General features: G+C 39.5%; 1 protein-coding gene across 1 annotated transcript in view; it reads right to left on the minus strand.

The window, feature by feature from the left end:
- Positions 1-17759, minus strand: part of ctnnbl1 (catenin, beta like 1) — a 76694-nt gene that overhangs the window by 52682 nt on the left and 6253 nt on the right. Inside the window, exons 5-11 of the mRNA XM_068331969.1 lie at positions 17422-17519; positions 14571-14664; positions 11255-11346; positions 11004-11076; positions 8074-8132; positions 7436-7584; positions 3771-3952 (exon numbers count right to left, since the gene is read on the minus strand). Of these exons, the coding sequence (XP_068188070.1) occupies positions 3771-3952; positions 7436-7584; positions 8074-8132; positions 11004-11076; positions 11255-11346; positions 14571-14664; positions 17422-17519 (747 nt within the window). The remainder of the gene's footprint in view (positions 1-3770; positions 3953-7435; positions 7585-8073; positions 8133-11003; positions 11077-11254; positions 11347-14570; positions 14665-17421; positions 17520-17759) is intronic.

The following is a 17759-nucleotide window of genomic DNA, read 5'->3' on the forward strand; positions in this document are numbered from 1 at the left end:
TGCCAGAAGGAATCATGTGAACAATATGGCGTAAGGCATCTGGTATGTTAGGAGAAGACACAACAATACATAGACTTCACAATTAACATAATTTTAGAGTGTCATAACTCTTCCAACAAATTTCATGTTTTTGAGCAGAAAGTCCAAACAGCAGGAAAGACACAGAAATTGGTAACGAATTCTGACTGAAACTAGCTGGCTAGCACAAACAGTCTATCCAGCTATGGTTTCCGTTTGTAATGGGACAATCGATGTAGTATCCAAAATGCTCCGCAGGCATCTGACAAAAATGGTCTTTAAGTAACTACATACAGTTCTGTTCATGTAGTCAGACAACAGAACTATCACTTCTCTAAAATTTGTTTTCCTCTTGCTCTTGTGACAGGTGCCTTTTCCTAGCATTAGCTAACGTTAGCTTGGTATGACATCTGATATTATTGTTTAATCGTGGAATTTCAACGAGTTCCCGCTAGTATGTGTATAAATAAACTGTATACTGTGTAAATGTATATATAGACAGCATTTGTATATATGTATATTCAGTGGTACCTCTACTTACGAAATTAACTGGTTCTAGAAGAAAGTTTGAAAGTAGAAAATTTCGTAAGTAGAGACGCGTTTTCCATGCAAATGCCCTAATCCGTTCCAAGCCCACAAAAGTTCAGACATTAATGTTTTATAAAGCATAAAAATGCATCAAAACATAACAAATATATGTTACAATTAGATTATCAAACAATAAGAGTTATGCATAATGTAAAAAACAAAGAATAGAGTAAAGAATAAAAATGATGGTCATTTACCTTTTAACTGCTGTCCTCATTGTTTTTTGCCCTCTTTGGTTCATGCTCTCTTGCCTCACCATTCCGAACAACAGAGTGAATTCCAGTCCTCCTTTTGAACTTCTCCAACCACCAACGCGATGCCTTAAACTCATTACACCTCCTATTGTTTTAATTATGTGGCGACTGTAGATGCATGATGGCCATATTCTTTGGCAAGATCAAACAAACGTATCCCTTTTTCATGCTTTTCTATTATCTCTTGCTTTGTTCGTATGGACAAAAAAAATAATTTCTTTGTCTTTTCTTTCCCTCTTTTCTTAGTCACTTTCTTGGGGTCCATAGCGAATACTCAAAAACATAATATATTTGCACAAAACTATCAGAACACCTCATGGATCGAGGGCCGAATGACGAGGACACTGCATACTGTGGGACGAGGACAGCCCATACTGTATTTTTACCTTTCGTAACTCGAAATTTCTTTCGTAACTAGAGGCAATGTTTTCCTGTTGAGGCATTTTGTAAGTAGAAAATTTCGTATGTAGAGACATTCGTAAGTAGAGGTACCACTGTATATGTATATATACACAGTATACAGTTTATACAGGGCATATTGTATATGTACTGTAGTCAGTACATACAGTACACTGACCTCTTCCCATCATCATCAACACGTTCCACTAAAACCAAATAACTGGCATGGAAGAAAGATTTCCATGTCCTGTACAATATGAAGTATTTACATACACATGTAAAATATATGTTTAATGTAGCCACAAGACGACACAAGCCAGTGTCTTATTGCGCCGAATAAATAGAGGGTTGTGTCAGGAAGGGCATCCCATGTAAAACTTTTGCCAAATCGAACACGCAAATCAAATCTATAGCTAATGTGATCAGGGAGACAGGTAGGAGAGTACTTAGTGTGTCATCTGGAAGGAAAGTAGATAAGGAGACTTGGTGGTGGAATGAGAAGGTACAGGAATGTATGCAGAGAAAGAGGTTAGCTAAGAGGTTAGCAAAGAAGTCTCTTGGATAAGAGACGAAACATCTTCAAGAACTTTCTTAACATCCAGTGGATTGACTTAAACAGCTTTTGGATTATATATATGCATGTTCAAAAACATACAGTAAAGACTGAAAAGATATTTTTTCCATGAGGACAATAAAATGAATTAACAGTTAAAATATAAAAATATATATGGAAATTGGAGTTTATTATCAGTCAGTTCAATACAGATTGATGGATAGACCATAGCACTTGCACTTCCGGCTCTCAACGGGAGCAGACCTCTTTCTTCTGTCTCCTGTTGTTGCTATCTCTCTAACTCATACCCAGACTGACTGTCACTTATTCTCTGCAAAATGACGAAACCAAAAGGAAAATCGGAGGATACTGAAGACCAGATGGTCTCTATGAAAGAATTAAAGACTTAGTTAAAGAGCAACTTTGATAAGTTAGGGAGTGACTTTGATAAAAGTTGGAAGAAAAGCTAAAACCGGTGCTAGATGCCTTGGAAGAAATGAAGGACAAAATGAAGAAAATTCAGAAAGACATGGATGTAAAAGACCGAAAAAATTTTGTCTTGGAACAGGAACAACAAATAATGGATGATTTGGAACAAAGCATTCATATAAATGATGTGATCATCACTGGAATCAAAATCAAGCCGAGGAATTACAGAAATGCTATGGCTAGCGCTGACATCGAATCTCTGGAGCAACAAGTGAGTTCTCAACTGAGGGATCTGGAGATAACTATAGATCCAGACCAGATTGAGACATGTTACCCATTACCATCTGGAGGTAGGAGACCACCTGCAGTGCTGATAAAATTCAACAATCGTAAACACAAGATAGCTCTTCGGAAACAAGGCTTCAAACTGAAAGGAAAAAATGTCTACATTAATGAGAATCTCACTAAAACCAATGCTGATATCGCTAAAAAGTTCGACAACTGAAGAAGAATGGACTGATCGACAACACCTGGACCAACAACTGCAGGATCTTCATCAAAACAAAGGGGCTTTCTCCGGACCAGATGAAAACAATGGTGATCAGGAGTGCAGAGGAGTTGGTGAAATATGAGCAATAAAGACGGACAAGAATTCTTACTACACCAAAGATCAGTACAACAGAGTCACTTCAATATTGGGAGCTCTACAATTTTGGACACTTCAAGTATTTCATGGAACAGTCGAAAAAATCAACACCATTGATGTCAGAAACATGGACTAATGAACAAAAAAACAAACAAAACAAAAACAGACAAAAAACAACAACATGTATTTGTGATAACATGGGATAACATTAACTTGAGACTTGAAAGAGCATGTTGATATCTTTTGACAATATAATACCATGTAAAACTGTTAAAGTGTCTGCCACAAACTGGTTAATTCTCGTATAAAGACTGTCTGCTGAAAGAGGTTAATATGATCATTATATTCTTGTGCAGAACACTGGCAAGGTCAACGTCTAGTTTTGACTATCCATGATGTTAACAAACCTTGTGTTCCTAGGAAGAATGTAAACATGGTTATACTCTAGGGTAAAAGGCTAATATCTGGAAGTGGATAAGGATATGAACGTCTGTCAAATTCAGTGTATGAGCTGGTTGAAGACTTTTAATGTCTGAGTTTGTTGATTACATATTCTAATGAGAGAGATGTTTTGTTGATAATTTAGGGGACGGGAATCTTACAAGCCAATGGCTTCTACCCGTTAACCCTTTTAACTTTCATCAGTGTTGAAACACTGATGAAAGTGAAATATGTTTTAATAACATGTCTGGAAAGAAGAAAAATGAACTGAATAAAGAAAAAAAAAAGCCTGTTAGGTACCTACTGTATGTGTGCGGACAGACACATAAATTATGTATGTACAGCTCTATCGAATGTAGGGGGGGGGGGGCTGAAAAGGCAAATGTAGCTAATTGCAATAAAAAATCTCATTTTCACTTGCTCTGTTTTATTAGTGACTGACCTTCATGCTCCTTCTCTGTGGTACCAGTTTTCTTCATCTTCTTGGGAGTTTTCATGAAAAGTGGAAAGATGGTTCGCAAGCCCAGGATGTCAACAAATTTATGACAGTTATCCGCTCCCTCTGGTCCAATCATCCCATGGTCCAGGACCTTTAGAGCACTGGTACGAGACATTTTCTTTTCTCTGCAGCAGAGACAGGAAATAATGCTGAAGTCAGAGATACGGTAATTAATGGTATTTGTATACCACAATGAAATCTTTGTTTCAAGGAAAGCACAATGTTTGAGTTGTGTAGGTACAGTAATCTTATTTTTACTACATCACTGTTTTTCATTTGTTTATGGATTATATGAATGCATCATCTATACAATGCGCCCTCACGCATTCACGCATCAACGATTGCAACTCTACCTCATCACAGATTTTTAGTAGGCAATCATGTGATACCTTACGTGCATTCTATTGAATGACGGCATCCGGAAGTGCGCTCTGTTCCATCAGTCTTTGACTTTCGTGAGACACAAAAGCACTTTAAACAGTCGATAAGAGTGTGGGAAAAGGTAATACAGATAGAAGGTGGTTTAATATCAGTATGGGGAGGGTTCATAAACGTTTAAATTACAGTAAATAATAAGATAAATAGATTACGACCTCGATCGCGGATTCCTCAAGCACGTGTGGTTCCTGGAACGCATTAGGTGCAAAGAACGAGGGCGCACTGTATTCCTTCCATCATTACAGTTATGCTGTTGCAAAACCACTTCGTCTACACTCAGATATCAAAATAGAACTTTAGACGAGTACAACCAGATTCAATGTGTTGTGGGGTTTCCACTTCATTTCCCATCTCCACAACTGCCCCACCCTCCTGACTACCACCTGCTTAAGGCATAGTCTAATTTTTTTTAAAAACACATAGCTGGACGTAACTTTAATTCCAACCAGTAACTTCTGTAGCATGTCATGTGACACGGTGTGAATGTGCTCTTGTTGGCAGTAGTTCTAATAATTTTAGGTGTTTCACATCAAAGGGAATAAGAAGATAAGCAGTATTGTGTTATCTGAACAAGAAAAGTTGTCATTCTTAAAATCAATGAAGAATCCTCACAACACCCAGTTGAGTTATCAAATATTCTACATGATACTACTACTATAAACCTGTAAATCTGTGTTCCCTCAAGCAAATCAATGGTAATATATTTTTACATCTGTTTTCCATCATTTAAAGTGTTTGCATGAAGGGGCCCGACAGTTTTGCACTCTATTGACACCCCACCAGCACCTTTGCACGCCCCTCCCCAGGAAATGTAGCTGTCTGTCATCATGTCACTTCCTCCATTCCCTCCAATGACAGATGACAGTGTTTATCTCAGAGAAGGGACACATATTTCAGGCAGTTGAGTCCGGTGCTCCAGACAGACACATTATATGTGATGGACGGCTGGAGAGGCCAGGGGAAGTGATACATGGTGAATTTTCTGAAAGAAAGCTGAGCAATCCAGTCAGTAGACAGCTGACTTAACTCAAAATTCTGATGTCATGAACTCTGCTGTGGTCAACCCTAAATATTGATGTCTACTTGCAGGAGACATTTCATGAATTCATGTGAATGCTATATGTGACTAACTCAGTCAAAAACTGTCTACCAGAATCAGCAAACAACCTCAGACTTGATCTTAAAATGAAAATTCTCATTAAAGATTAGTATTGAAAAATGGCTGCATTACAACTGACTCTGACAATCATTTAGCAGTGCAAAGAATTCATTCAAGGTTGAAGTTGAAAGAACAGAAAAGTTTTAAACCCAAAAAAAATACAAGACGTGTCTCAATAAAAAAAGCAGGAAGATGTAAGCAAAAAGTGATCGAAACAAAACCATGACAAAACAGAGAGAGACACATGGAGTAAATCCCTTTAATTGTTACATGTCTAATATCTGTAAAAACTCATTTCAGTTTTAGCAATGCATTTGGATTGATGAAGGTATCAATTTTTATTTTGTACATATCATTATTCATGTGACTTGAAGCAAAGGTTGCAACAAAAAAGTGAACAACGTAACGATCCCTGACAAGATCATGGCATCCATGACAAGACCTTAACACCTGTATGTAAATACACTTGTACTCACCAAAGTCCATTATGTTTTAAACAAAGCCCACGCTCTACTCTACGCTGTGTAATTAGCTAAATTACAGATGTAACTATTTTCCAGATTTCCAGTAAATTTTTAATAGCCATGTTTGTGTGCTCTTAATTCTCTTCCTGTCTTTTCCCCACTCTTTCTTTCCCTGGTAGAAGAGTTCACAGAATTCAGGTTTAGCATTCCAATAATGACATATTGATTCAAACTTTACTGCAGTTTCTCCAATGATGTGATCTTCAGCACAGAGGGTGCAGTTGTGAAGGTTTCTTAAATGTGTGTAATGTGTCTTTATAATTCTTTACGGCTATAGCTGGTCCACAAACGGCAAACTGGATTGGACCAGCAGTCACGCCAGCATTAGAGGCTGACCAAAGTGATGTTCAGTTCAGCACTTCTTCCAGTTGTATTATTATAGTTCTTTTTTGACAGCACTAAAAGACAAAGGCTATGATCTGACCTTGGGCCAGACAGTAGATCAAGAGATGTTCTGAGCTGGGCTCTGCATGAAATACTTAGACTATCTTTATAGCGCTGAACAAGTTAAGTGAGCAGAGACGTCTCAAAATTCAAGGCTATTTAATGCAAGTTTGTTAGGTAGCAAACATTGTGATTAAACATGGTGGCTCCAGAAGGATTCAGCTGGTTCACCCACTCCAGTGACGTAAGCCACCACTGGGTGTATGTAAATACAGACAAACACACTGTGTATGTATACACACGCACACACACACACACACAAACCCACAAACACACACACACACACACACACACACACACACACACACACACACACACACACACACACACACACACACACACACACACACACACAGAGTTCAGTTCAAGAATGAAAGTTGCTTGTGACACAAGGTTGCTGTTTGGCATATGACTTCGAATTTGTTCCAGTTTCTCGAGCTCAAAAAAATATTTTTTGAACAGTGCATGAAAAAAGTAAACAGCTCACAGTTCCCTCGAAATTTCCATCTGTTTTCCAAGAAAGTTAAACTGATGGCTTTTAGAATCTAACAAAGTAACCTGCAAACGCATCTATGGACTACTATTAAGCGCGGATATCAGTGTTGGTTTCAAAGTATCCAGATTTATCAACAACACTTGCTGGGCTGCAACCAATCAACGACAACAGTAGCTTTCAATCATTTGTCCAACAAGGATAATATTTAGCCCAAACAGCAAAAACTGAAACTAAAAGCAAAGAGAGGAGACAGACAAAATCCTGTAAACTGTGCATCAAATACATTCCTGCTCCCACAAAGATGTGAATGCTATCTATTAACATAAACATAAACCAGTTGTAATCATTTGCGAATATAATCCTTTGTTTTACAAAGCTTGAATTTCTCCTCATCCTTTTTTGTGAATGATGGGGAACATCTAGGATGCCCCTTCATACCAAAACATGATACTGTCACCCCTTACTTGCTAACCAATGTTGGTGGTTCTGAATGATATAGTAAAACAGTGAAGCCCATGATGCTTAGATGTCTCATTTTGTACTCCACCTGAGCATGAGGTTCATTAGCTGAAGCCCTTCTCCTCTGAGGAAGCGGTCCCGATTGGCTGGCAGCATGAGACAGGAACACAGAGCATCAAAGAGGTTCTCCATCATCTCCTGTTCTTCTGCCATGGACGGGTTGTGACGTTTGAACACCTGAGACAGAAGGAGGGATTGAGAGTAATGAAAGGGGAGCATTTGGAAAGAAAAACCAGGTCAACGTGTTGCTTTGGGATTAAAAATTTGTGAATAAGTTGAATAGGAGCACCTTTACTGAGAGGGAATAAGCCTAGCATGACAGAAATTTTAGTCGGGTCAATGGTCCAATTAAGCAGAGATTAAGAGACAGGGTGGGAAAATGCCAGCAGCCACCGAAGTGCTGGTCAATGATAAACTTTAACAGCTGCCGGTTGAATCAACTAAATGTCACAGAGCACAGAACAGACTGAAAATGTATCTGTAAATGATGGGTATGATTATTGAACAGAGGGACAATTTATGGTTTGCTGTGCCCACAAAAACGGAATACATAGAAATTCTCTTTATAAATTGCCGGTATTGTTTAATCCAACCAGAATGGGAGGCAAATAAAAGGGTGGTGTTGTAGAAAAAACTATAGACAGACTGTAAAAGCAAAAATCTTACCGATAGCTGCTGCAGCAACACATCAATACCGTCCATCTCTCCCAGCAGTTCTCTGGTATCTGTGGACAAGAGGTATAAAGAAGGAGGAATGCTGAGAAATAAAAATGGAGTATCAGGAAAACAGGGACATTAAATCGAGATGGGTACAACAAAACGGGCTTTTGAGAGAGGCGGGGTGGAGCTCCATCTGACTCGAACGACACAAGAAGAAGTGAAACCAAGAGAGTGACGGGATGTCAGATAAAAGCAAAAGATGAACACTAACACTGACAAATGCACCGATGAAGAGCTGGAGGAAAGTATGAGCAGCAGAATGTATAATTAGACAAAGTGGATCGAATAACAATATGAAATTGGTTTGATGTGTGTCAAGTAAAAGAACACAGACACATGTTCCAAGATTTATAGAGAATATTTTTTATACTTTTAATATGTTCACTTTTTATGCTGACTACCTATTTCAGATTTATGGGAAAGACTGAATGAGCAACTTTTTGTTTGTGGATATATTTGCTTGGCCAAACAGTATTTGAACAAAACAAAGCTCAGTCAAGGCTGAACATGCCCACTAAAGGGTTCCTTCTACAAAGTCCCATTCCTCTTTACACGCAGCCCCTGAATTTGAATCCTGTCACAATGACAACATAAATCTGGTTCTTGGCTCCATTCATAACTCTTGAAAAAGAGTTGTTGAAGAAGAGTCATAATTTCCCGTACGACTGGGCAGTAATGTATTGTACTGGTAATCTGTTCCCAACCAGGATACCTGTCTCTGATAATTTCTTGAAAATTGGTCAGGAACATTTTGAGGAAAAGGGCTTTCTCGGGTCTTATGCAATTGTTACATTTCCCCAATGAAAAACAAAACTACAACCTGGATCCCCCTCCACCCCCCACCCCCCAATAATCTTTTTAATTAAATTCAACATGGGTCCCTGGGTGTCATGAAAGGCAGCAGTGGAAAGCAGAAGTCCCTCAAACCTCCCAATGATTCTATCAAAATGAAAGATTGACAAAAGAATCAGCCCCAAATCATAAGGTAGCAAAAAAACAAGAACAATTGGAAAGAGGAGGAGACTGGTAAAAGGAGAAATGTATCTGCATGATTTATCAATTTAAAAAAAACCTCAAAAAAGGAAAACCCACTTAGACCAGAAACACTGTATGCTAATTGTTGTTGCTGTCTATCTGGACAGTCAACCAATGAACAGGTCAAGTTCAACCACCTTATTTCCTCCCAGCCAGGCCGATTGCGTCAGATTGGATCCAACAACCCCTGATGAGCAGTAATGAGTGTAGCCTGTGACCTAGATTTCAGGATTTTGCTGACCATTACACCTAGTTTCATGGTAATCTATTGACCACGTTCAATGTAACCAACCAAAAAATGTCCAATAACTAGAGAATGTTAGAATTATTTAGAGTAGGATCTTTAAAATCCTTAATATCTGGTGAAAAGGTGCAGGACGCAATGTATATTTAAAAAAAAAACACTGACATTTCAAGATCTTTTGTTAAAATATACCAAGGTGTTTATGTCATCTTGCAAACAGACCACAAACAGAAAAATCAGATTGTCATGTAAGACACTTGGCTCACCTCTAGGCCCTCCACCAGGTAAAATACCAAGAAGTCTAATCAGCAGGGAATGAAGAGCTTGTCTTATTCACAGCAGTACCTATTTTATAGTTTTAAATCATGTATAACAGCACAAAGCAATAATGACATTCAAATTAGCTCATGGAGGATTGTTCAAAATTATAATTTCCCTAATCACAGTGGTGTCATCTGTCTTGTTCCCTTCAACTGTATTTAAATTGAAAAGTTTTTCAGGGAAAATAAAAGATTTTTTCTGACATTTTATTTTGCATTTCATAATAAATGTAAAATGAAAAATTAGTCCCATTCAAAAGCAATACGACCCGCAGAATTAACGAGAACCTATTCAAGGATCTAAGAGTCCAGTGTAAAGTGAGTGGAGAAGACAGCAAATTCACAGGGTAATGAAGAAGAGAACTGACATGGAAAGACCAAAGAGGAATGAGAGAGAGAAGGGAATGGAGGGATGGAGAGCAGACATGACATCAAAGCACAATGGAGGAAAATGACAAAAGAAGATATGAGTGAATGACAACATCAATAGTGATTATAGAAAGGGTGGGAAATTTACAAGAAATACAGGCGGGAGGAAGACTGAAAGAGACCTAGAATCTTTAACATGTTTATGAAAAAAGGATGGGTGGTACGGTGGCTCAGTGAGTAGTGCTGTCGATGCACAGCAAGGCAGTTCCGGGTTTGAGTCTCACTCTGTGTGGAGTTTGCATGTTCTACCCGTGTCTGCGTGGGTTCTCTCTGGGTTCTCTGGCTTCCTCCCACCTCCAAAAACATGTGCTTCAGGTTAATTGGCCCTACCAAATTGCCTGTAGTGTGTGTGTGTGTGTGTGCGTGCGTGCGTGCGTGCGTGTGTGTGTGTGTGCATGTTTGTCTGTGTCTCTGTGTGGCTCTGCGGCGCACTGGCATCATGCCCGGAGTTTCCCACACTTCACGCCCAAGCCAGCTGGGATAGGCTCCGGTTCCCCACGACCCGCTATGGCGGACAGGGCGGAAGATGAATGAATGAATGAAAAAGGATTAAAAAACAATCATTGATAAAAGGGTGGAAGGGACTCTATCAACAAATATATTCATTATAATTGTTATCTAAATAATGCCACTTGAAATAAAAAATAAGTTAACAGTTAAGTTTAATTTAGATTTTATGACTAGAAATTGTGAATATCAGCTAATGATGAAGAGAGAATGAAATTGAGATGAAATTTATTGTGAGATGAAAAGGAGGGACAGAGAATTTCCTGTCAGTGAAATCTGGGAGAAGATAAATTAACTCAAATAAACTGGAAGCCATAAACCATTTATTGAGATGAACTTACTATCATTGTTCTGCAGCAGGATGGCCAGGATTTCACTGCAGTACAGCTTGTTGGCATCAAACGGCATCTTTACCTGTGAGGAGAAGAGATTCCTTTTAGCCAGTCCAGCTGGGAAAGACAAGTGGAAGACATTTGTAGTCACAATTCTTTATTAACAACTTTCAGTTGTGTAACAAGAGAACATATGGATTGAATGCATAAGTTGATTTCCTGTTTCCGCAGCAGCCCTAAAATGAAGAGCTCTGTCTTACCTTGATTCTTTTAAGGAGCCACTGCATGAGTCCCTGCTGAGCCGCCTCTGTGCACAGGCCGGGTCGGAACTCGGCCATATTTTCAATAATAGCTGAGGAAGACGATAACAATATCAAAAAGAGTCATCTGAGGATGACATAGGTCCGACCTCTGAAAATCATTGCAAAAGTATGATATACCTTCTGCTCCTCTTGTAAGCCTAGAGTAGTGTAATCTACTATACTGTGAAAAAATCTGACATTATGGCCAAATAATTTTAAATATCTAACAGTCGTGAGCCTCACTCAAACCTGCTCCCACCGCACGAGGAAGCCTTTGTACATGGGGTGCATTTAAAACCGCTGCAAACTCTAATCCTGCAAAACTAGCTGTCATATTATTTATGTGTGAAGGTTGGTAACAAACTGGAATGCTCAATTTCACCAAAAACAAATCTATCCCTGGAAACCATCATTAACATTAGTTTCAAAACACCAAGGAGACAGGTTTAATGTGATGTGTGTGTGTGTGTGTGTGTGTGTGTGTGTGTGTGTGTGTGTGTGTGTGTGTGTGTGTGTGTGTGTGTGTGTGTGTGTGTGTGTGTGTGTGTGTGTGTGTGTGCGCGCTCAAATGCGTGAGCGTGTGTGTGCTTGTGACATTTAGGGATACTACAATTATTGGAAAAAGTTTCAGAAAAAACACATTTCAGAAAAAAAAAAAACCTTTCTGCTTCCAGGCTGATGGTGTGGAATGATAATGATTCAACATCACAAAATTTTTAGTTCTTAATTAAACATTTTAAAAGTGAAAGCGGTGCTTATGTTTTCACAGAGCGTCTGGGTTATTTCCCAGCTACTTTTAATACTTCCAAAGCCTCTTCTGACTGGAAGAAGAAGCGGAAAGCTGACAAAATAAGAGACAGCAACAGAGCAGGGATAAAGGAACGGTAGCATGAGTGTAACAAACATGCAATAAAAAATGAATTCAACAAAAAAAGAAGAAAGATCTGAAGAGAAGGGCTGAAATGTAAAGTTGAAAAATGGAGGAAATGGAGAGGGAGGGTGCTGAGGGAGAGGGAAAGAGGGAAGGGGGGAGGGAGGGAGGGAGGGAGGGAGGAAGGGCCTTTATCAGTGATTCAAACAGAGCAGACAGACAGGATCCTGGAGGACAGCAGGCTCAGAGAGCAGAGCAGCCAAGGCAGACAAAAGGCTTATTCAAGCTTGAAGAGCTCCCTTGATAACACATTCACACAGACATAAATAGAAGAAGCACAAGCACCGCTCCCTCAATAAAACCCATTCGCACACAGCCAAACACACAACACCTAAACAGCCCTCCTGACACCCGGCCTCAATCTGGCAAGAAAGGGAAAAAAATTATCTCGGAGGACTCATTCAATTCCAAAAGAGCTGAGAGGCAGAAAAGTCAGCTTCATGTGAGGCTAAATCACCCATGACTCCTCAGATCACCCCCCCCACACACACACACACACACACATGCACATCTTGTGTCTACATGCGACATTGTGACGCAAACTCTTATGCACTTTTACAGCGGGCTGTTACCATGGATACAACTGTTACACCTACAAAGCTCATGTCTTGGGTCAAAACTTTTAAATGAGTCATTACATCGTTTTCCTCATCCTCTGTGGTTAAATCAAGGACACTTTTAAATGAAGGGGTGGACTGCTAATGCTTAACGAATACAGATAAAGTTAGCCTGCATCCTCTTTGTAATGTCAAATCCAAATCCAGGAGGAGCGGCTGTCACTGCCCTCCAGAAGAGCTTGTTATGTTTGGGGACCAAACAAGATGAGGGCTCCAAATATTCAAATGTTATTGAGCTGCTGTTTTAATCCGAGCCTCATTTTGAATCATGAGCACTGAAATATGTCCCAGATATTTGTCCCACATGTTTAGAATGTAAATGACGACACAAAGCCGTGCAGAGACAGAGAACGTTTTCTTTAGTTGTTCTACAGCTTGTTTTTGCTGCTGGGATGTGTGTATAGCCATGTTAGCTCAAGTTGGTTCACTGTGTTTTCAACAAGGAAAGGTTCCAACTCATGAATACCCAAACTTCTAATTAGGCTATGTATTTATTCACAAATGCACAACTAGGAAACATCGCAAAGACCAAGAGGTTGAACCATGACAAAAAACATGCTTGATGCTGAGCAATCACGCTTTATTTACTCTGAGCTGGCATATTGAAACTGGAAAAACCTATTGAGCTGCTTATCGTTACCCATTAGTGATAAAGTGTTGCGGACTACTGATGATGTAGGAGGATTAGAAGCTGGCAACGTGACACTCTTAATTTTTGGGATTTGTTGCTGTGTTGTGATTGTGATGTAGTTGGAAATTCGATTTTTACACCATGTGTTTTCTACAGGGCAGCACGGTGGCGCAGCGGGTAGAGCTGTCGCCGCACAGCAAGGTGGTTCCGCGTTCGGGTCTGTGCGGAGTTTGCATGTTCTCCAATTGTCTGCATGGGTTCTCTACGCATTCCGCGGCTTTCTCCAAGAAAACATGCACTTCAGGTAGATTGAGCTTTCCAAATTGTGTGTATGTGAGATAGTGTGAGTGTGCGTGTCCGTGTCTGCTAGGTTTAGGGCTTCTACAAGACGTTACACTAGTGAGTGTGCACAGTTCACACATTCTCTAATGCATTACTGTTAGATCATCAGCTGTATCACTTTACCTTGGGCTGGCATACATGCCACTGACATTCAGTGACTGCAAAATCAGATTCCTAAAATTTTTAATTGTGTGTTTATCATCAGGCATTTATGAGTTAACAAATTTCATTTAACTTTATAACTTGATCTGGTTCCACACGCAAACTATCATTCTTCACAGATACATAAAATTAATTTGAGTGACTCACAATCTGCGGTATGCCTCTTACATATCGGTGGTGGCGTCAATGAACCAAAATGAGTTTTGGATCCAATTGTGCACAGAGGTAGAAATCATAACTTCCAATTTTGATTTGCCTGTTATTACTTTTTATTATATTGGCAGTGTTAAAAGAGGCTCTGTCTCCCAGCGCTCAGAGAAAAAGATTCTGAATCAGAACTTTTGCTGATGTCCATTTCACAATGTAATCAAAAGAGCCAGCTGTGGTCAAAATTTCTGCAAAAATGAAAAATGATGTATCACCACCAAATCAACACCAACAGAATCTTGAGGATACCTCGCAGCCATTGACCACTATGTGAGACATGTTTGTTAAATGTCAGCAGCAAGCCAGTAGCTGGACTCTACTGTAGTTCTCAGTCCAGGGGTCTAGGATAAACAGTGAATGCAGCGTTGGTGTTCATTTCCTTACCCAAAGTGTTAAAGATGCCATCTGCCTCCTCCTTCACCTGCTCATCTAGCCGCTCCATGTTCTGCACCAGCAGGGCCACCACCTGACCCTCCAACTGCGCACAGACAAGTCCAACATTTACCAGATCAAGAGGAGAATCCGCTCCACCCGGCACAACAAACATTGTGCCCGATGGATAACTTTTCCATACAGAAAAGTTATCAGGGTTTATCAAGGAGTGGGTCACATTCAAGGACCAAGACTCAGCTACTCCTCAAATGTTATTTACATAACATTAAACCTAAGAACTTATTTCTTCTGCTCATCTTCCCTGCTATGAAATTAGTGAAAGAGGACATGAAGTTAGTTGGTGTGAGAGAAGAGGATGCAGAAGACAGGGTTAGACGGAGGCAACTGATTCGCTGTGGCGACTCCTGGGGGGAAAAGCCGAAAGAAGAAGATCTTAATTGCTATGAAATATGACTTTAGGATACTCTATGCTTACGAATATGACTCTTAATTCATCAATTACTGTACTTTTAAAATTTGAAGCTCACTGTGAATATGAATAATTTTGGAGTTTATTTAAGCTTCAGCCTTGGCAGAGGAAACCTGGTTCCTGTCTGAGCTTCCTTGAGCCTATCCAGGTGTTATCAGTCAAGTCAAGTTTTGAGACTCATAACCAAACAGAGCTTGCGGGGTTCTGCCTGGCTGGATAAAAGTACTATTACAGATGAAAAAAAGACAGTCGACACAGATTTATGAGCCACCAGAGACCGTCGTGGATCATTTTGATTCATCTTATCAAGGATACCACCTGGCCTTCTGGCAACAAGGACAAAGGAGCTGGAAGCAGTACAGCAAAGAGGAAAGACAAATGGATTCAACCAACCTTTGCTGCCCTGAAACCGTTTCCCTTGGAAGTAGCGGTAAAGAAGAGTGTGAGCGGTCCATTGCATGGTAAATGGACTGTATTTATAAGATGCATTTGTCCTGAAAGTATTACCAAACTGCCTGATATACTGTGGCGTCTTCTCAAATTAAAGGGCAGCTTTTATGTAAAATGTCTCTGGCCTTGTTCAGACTGCCCAGTTGTTTGACATGATTTTTGTCTGGACACAAGAAGAATATGTGAAACAGGATTTTTACACATTAAAGCCAAGATCAATCAATCAATCAATCAATCAATCAATCAATCAAGTTTTATTAATATAGCGCTTTATCATGGCAACAGACATTTCAAAGCGCTTTAACAGACAGACAAACCCAACTGAACCCTCCAGAGCAAGCATAAGCCACAGTGGCGGGGAAAAACTCCCTCATTTAGGAAGAAACTCTGGGCAGGATGCAGACTCTTTTGGGCGGCAATCCGCCTTGACCGGTTGGGTGGAAAAGAAATATGCATTTGGAGTTGTTTGAAATGACATTCCAAATGTATTTCTACAAATGTGTCTCAATGAGAGATCAAAGTGTTTTTTTCTAGCACAAAACTCCCCCACAATATTCTGTATATTTACAACCCATAGAATACTGAATAGAACACACTATCTTTGTCACCAGTAGCACATCATGTTCAGTTGGGGCTATTCAAAGTCCAGTACAACGGCATGTCAGTGTATTCAAGACGAAGATGAAAGGGAGGAAGAGGAGACTGATAATAAATACATGAGAGCATCCAAACTGTAATTATTTCACTTCTTTAATTGAAAATGTGTTTACTTGACTCCATGTTTTATATTTCCCTCCTGAAATATAATACAGCTGACTGAATGAATGTGTTGCAATCAAGCTTTTAAAAGATGCATTTATTTACTAAGTCAACACTTTCTTGTGTCAGGTCATGAGTCCATGTTTTAAAAGGCTGTCTACCCCAGATAATTCCAATGACAATTATTCAGTAAATGATGAGTCTCATAACCCAGACGTATTAATATTTCAATTTCATATAGAGCCACTGAATTTAAGAGTACAAAAGGATTCCAGAATGAGACATAAGATAAAACTGCTTATCCATCGTGGTGATAAACTACAAGTTGATGAAGGACGACGGGATTCAACTGGGTATAAAGCACATTCAACACTTCTTGAATGTAGTGGAATCATGGTGGACATACAGTTCTTTGCTCCATAATAGATCTATCTGCACATCATTGTAGTCTGACCTTTGTCTGTGCCGATCTAGCTGTCAGCACAATAACAAAGTTTTTTTTTTTTAAACTTTCCTGGTTCATAGACAGAAAGAGTCCCAACCTGAGCTATGAAAAGCGGCGACACAAAGCGAGCGTGAGTGGATGTTAAAGATAGAGCTGATGCCAACAGACACAGCTGGAGGGTGACAAAGAAAATGGTGTGAGAGGAGATGCTATAATTATGTGGCTGGCATTACACTTTGAAATGAGTTTTTGTTCCCTTGACTAAATTCTTGTCACTTTCCAAATTAAATCTCAAACATATTTAATTGCCACGACAATTCATATTGGCATCCACCTACAAAGAGCTAACTGGTTGAACTAATGATTATTTAACGGTGACAAAAAAACCACAAATACGTTATCCATTCCTGGCTTTGTCTGTGTTTCAAATTGTATCACCTCCACTAAAATTTTGTTTTTATGATTGTTTTAACAGGCTTCTACTTTTAATATGTCTACTCTGGAGACACAAATAAATAACTCATGATACCAATATGAATCAATTTATCAATATAAGGGCAGACACTTGTCTGCAGCAGCACCACCTCTAAATGTCTGCATGTCTTTCTGTCAATTAGAACTATTAAACTTTACAGTTAATCAATACTTTTGGCATGTCTTAGAGAGCAAGCTCCACAAATTGCTGCTTCATCAATACAGTCAAACACCGATGCACTTACCAGAGCATCTATGAGAACCTCTGCACCCTCCTCGCTCTCGTGGAGTGTGTCGATATCTGTCAGTTCCTGAAGCAGGTCCACCACTGCTATGGCAACATGTGGTTAAGGTTAAGGAAAACAGTCTTGCGTTAAAAGAGTCCTATACCGATTAAGCATTGCACAGCAACCTCAGAGCCATGGTGGATGAGTAATCAAAGGGATCAGAATTTATGCACTTATTCTTATTCTATAACAAAACCTCTATTTATTACCTACAAAGCAACTTGACTAATAAGATTTGAATATGTTCCTAGCGGGTAATGTAACCATGAGCCACTAGAATCAAACATGTCATGAGA

This window comes from Antennarius striatus, chromosome 2, assembly GCF_040054535.1.
Source record: "Antennarius striatus isolate MH-2024 chromosome 2, ASM4005453v1, whole genome shotgun sequence".
Lineage (NCBI taxonomy): Eukaryota > Metazoa > Chordata > Actinopteri > Lophiiformes > Antennariidae > Antennarius > Antennarius striatus.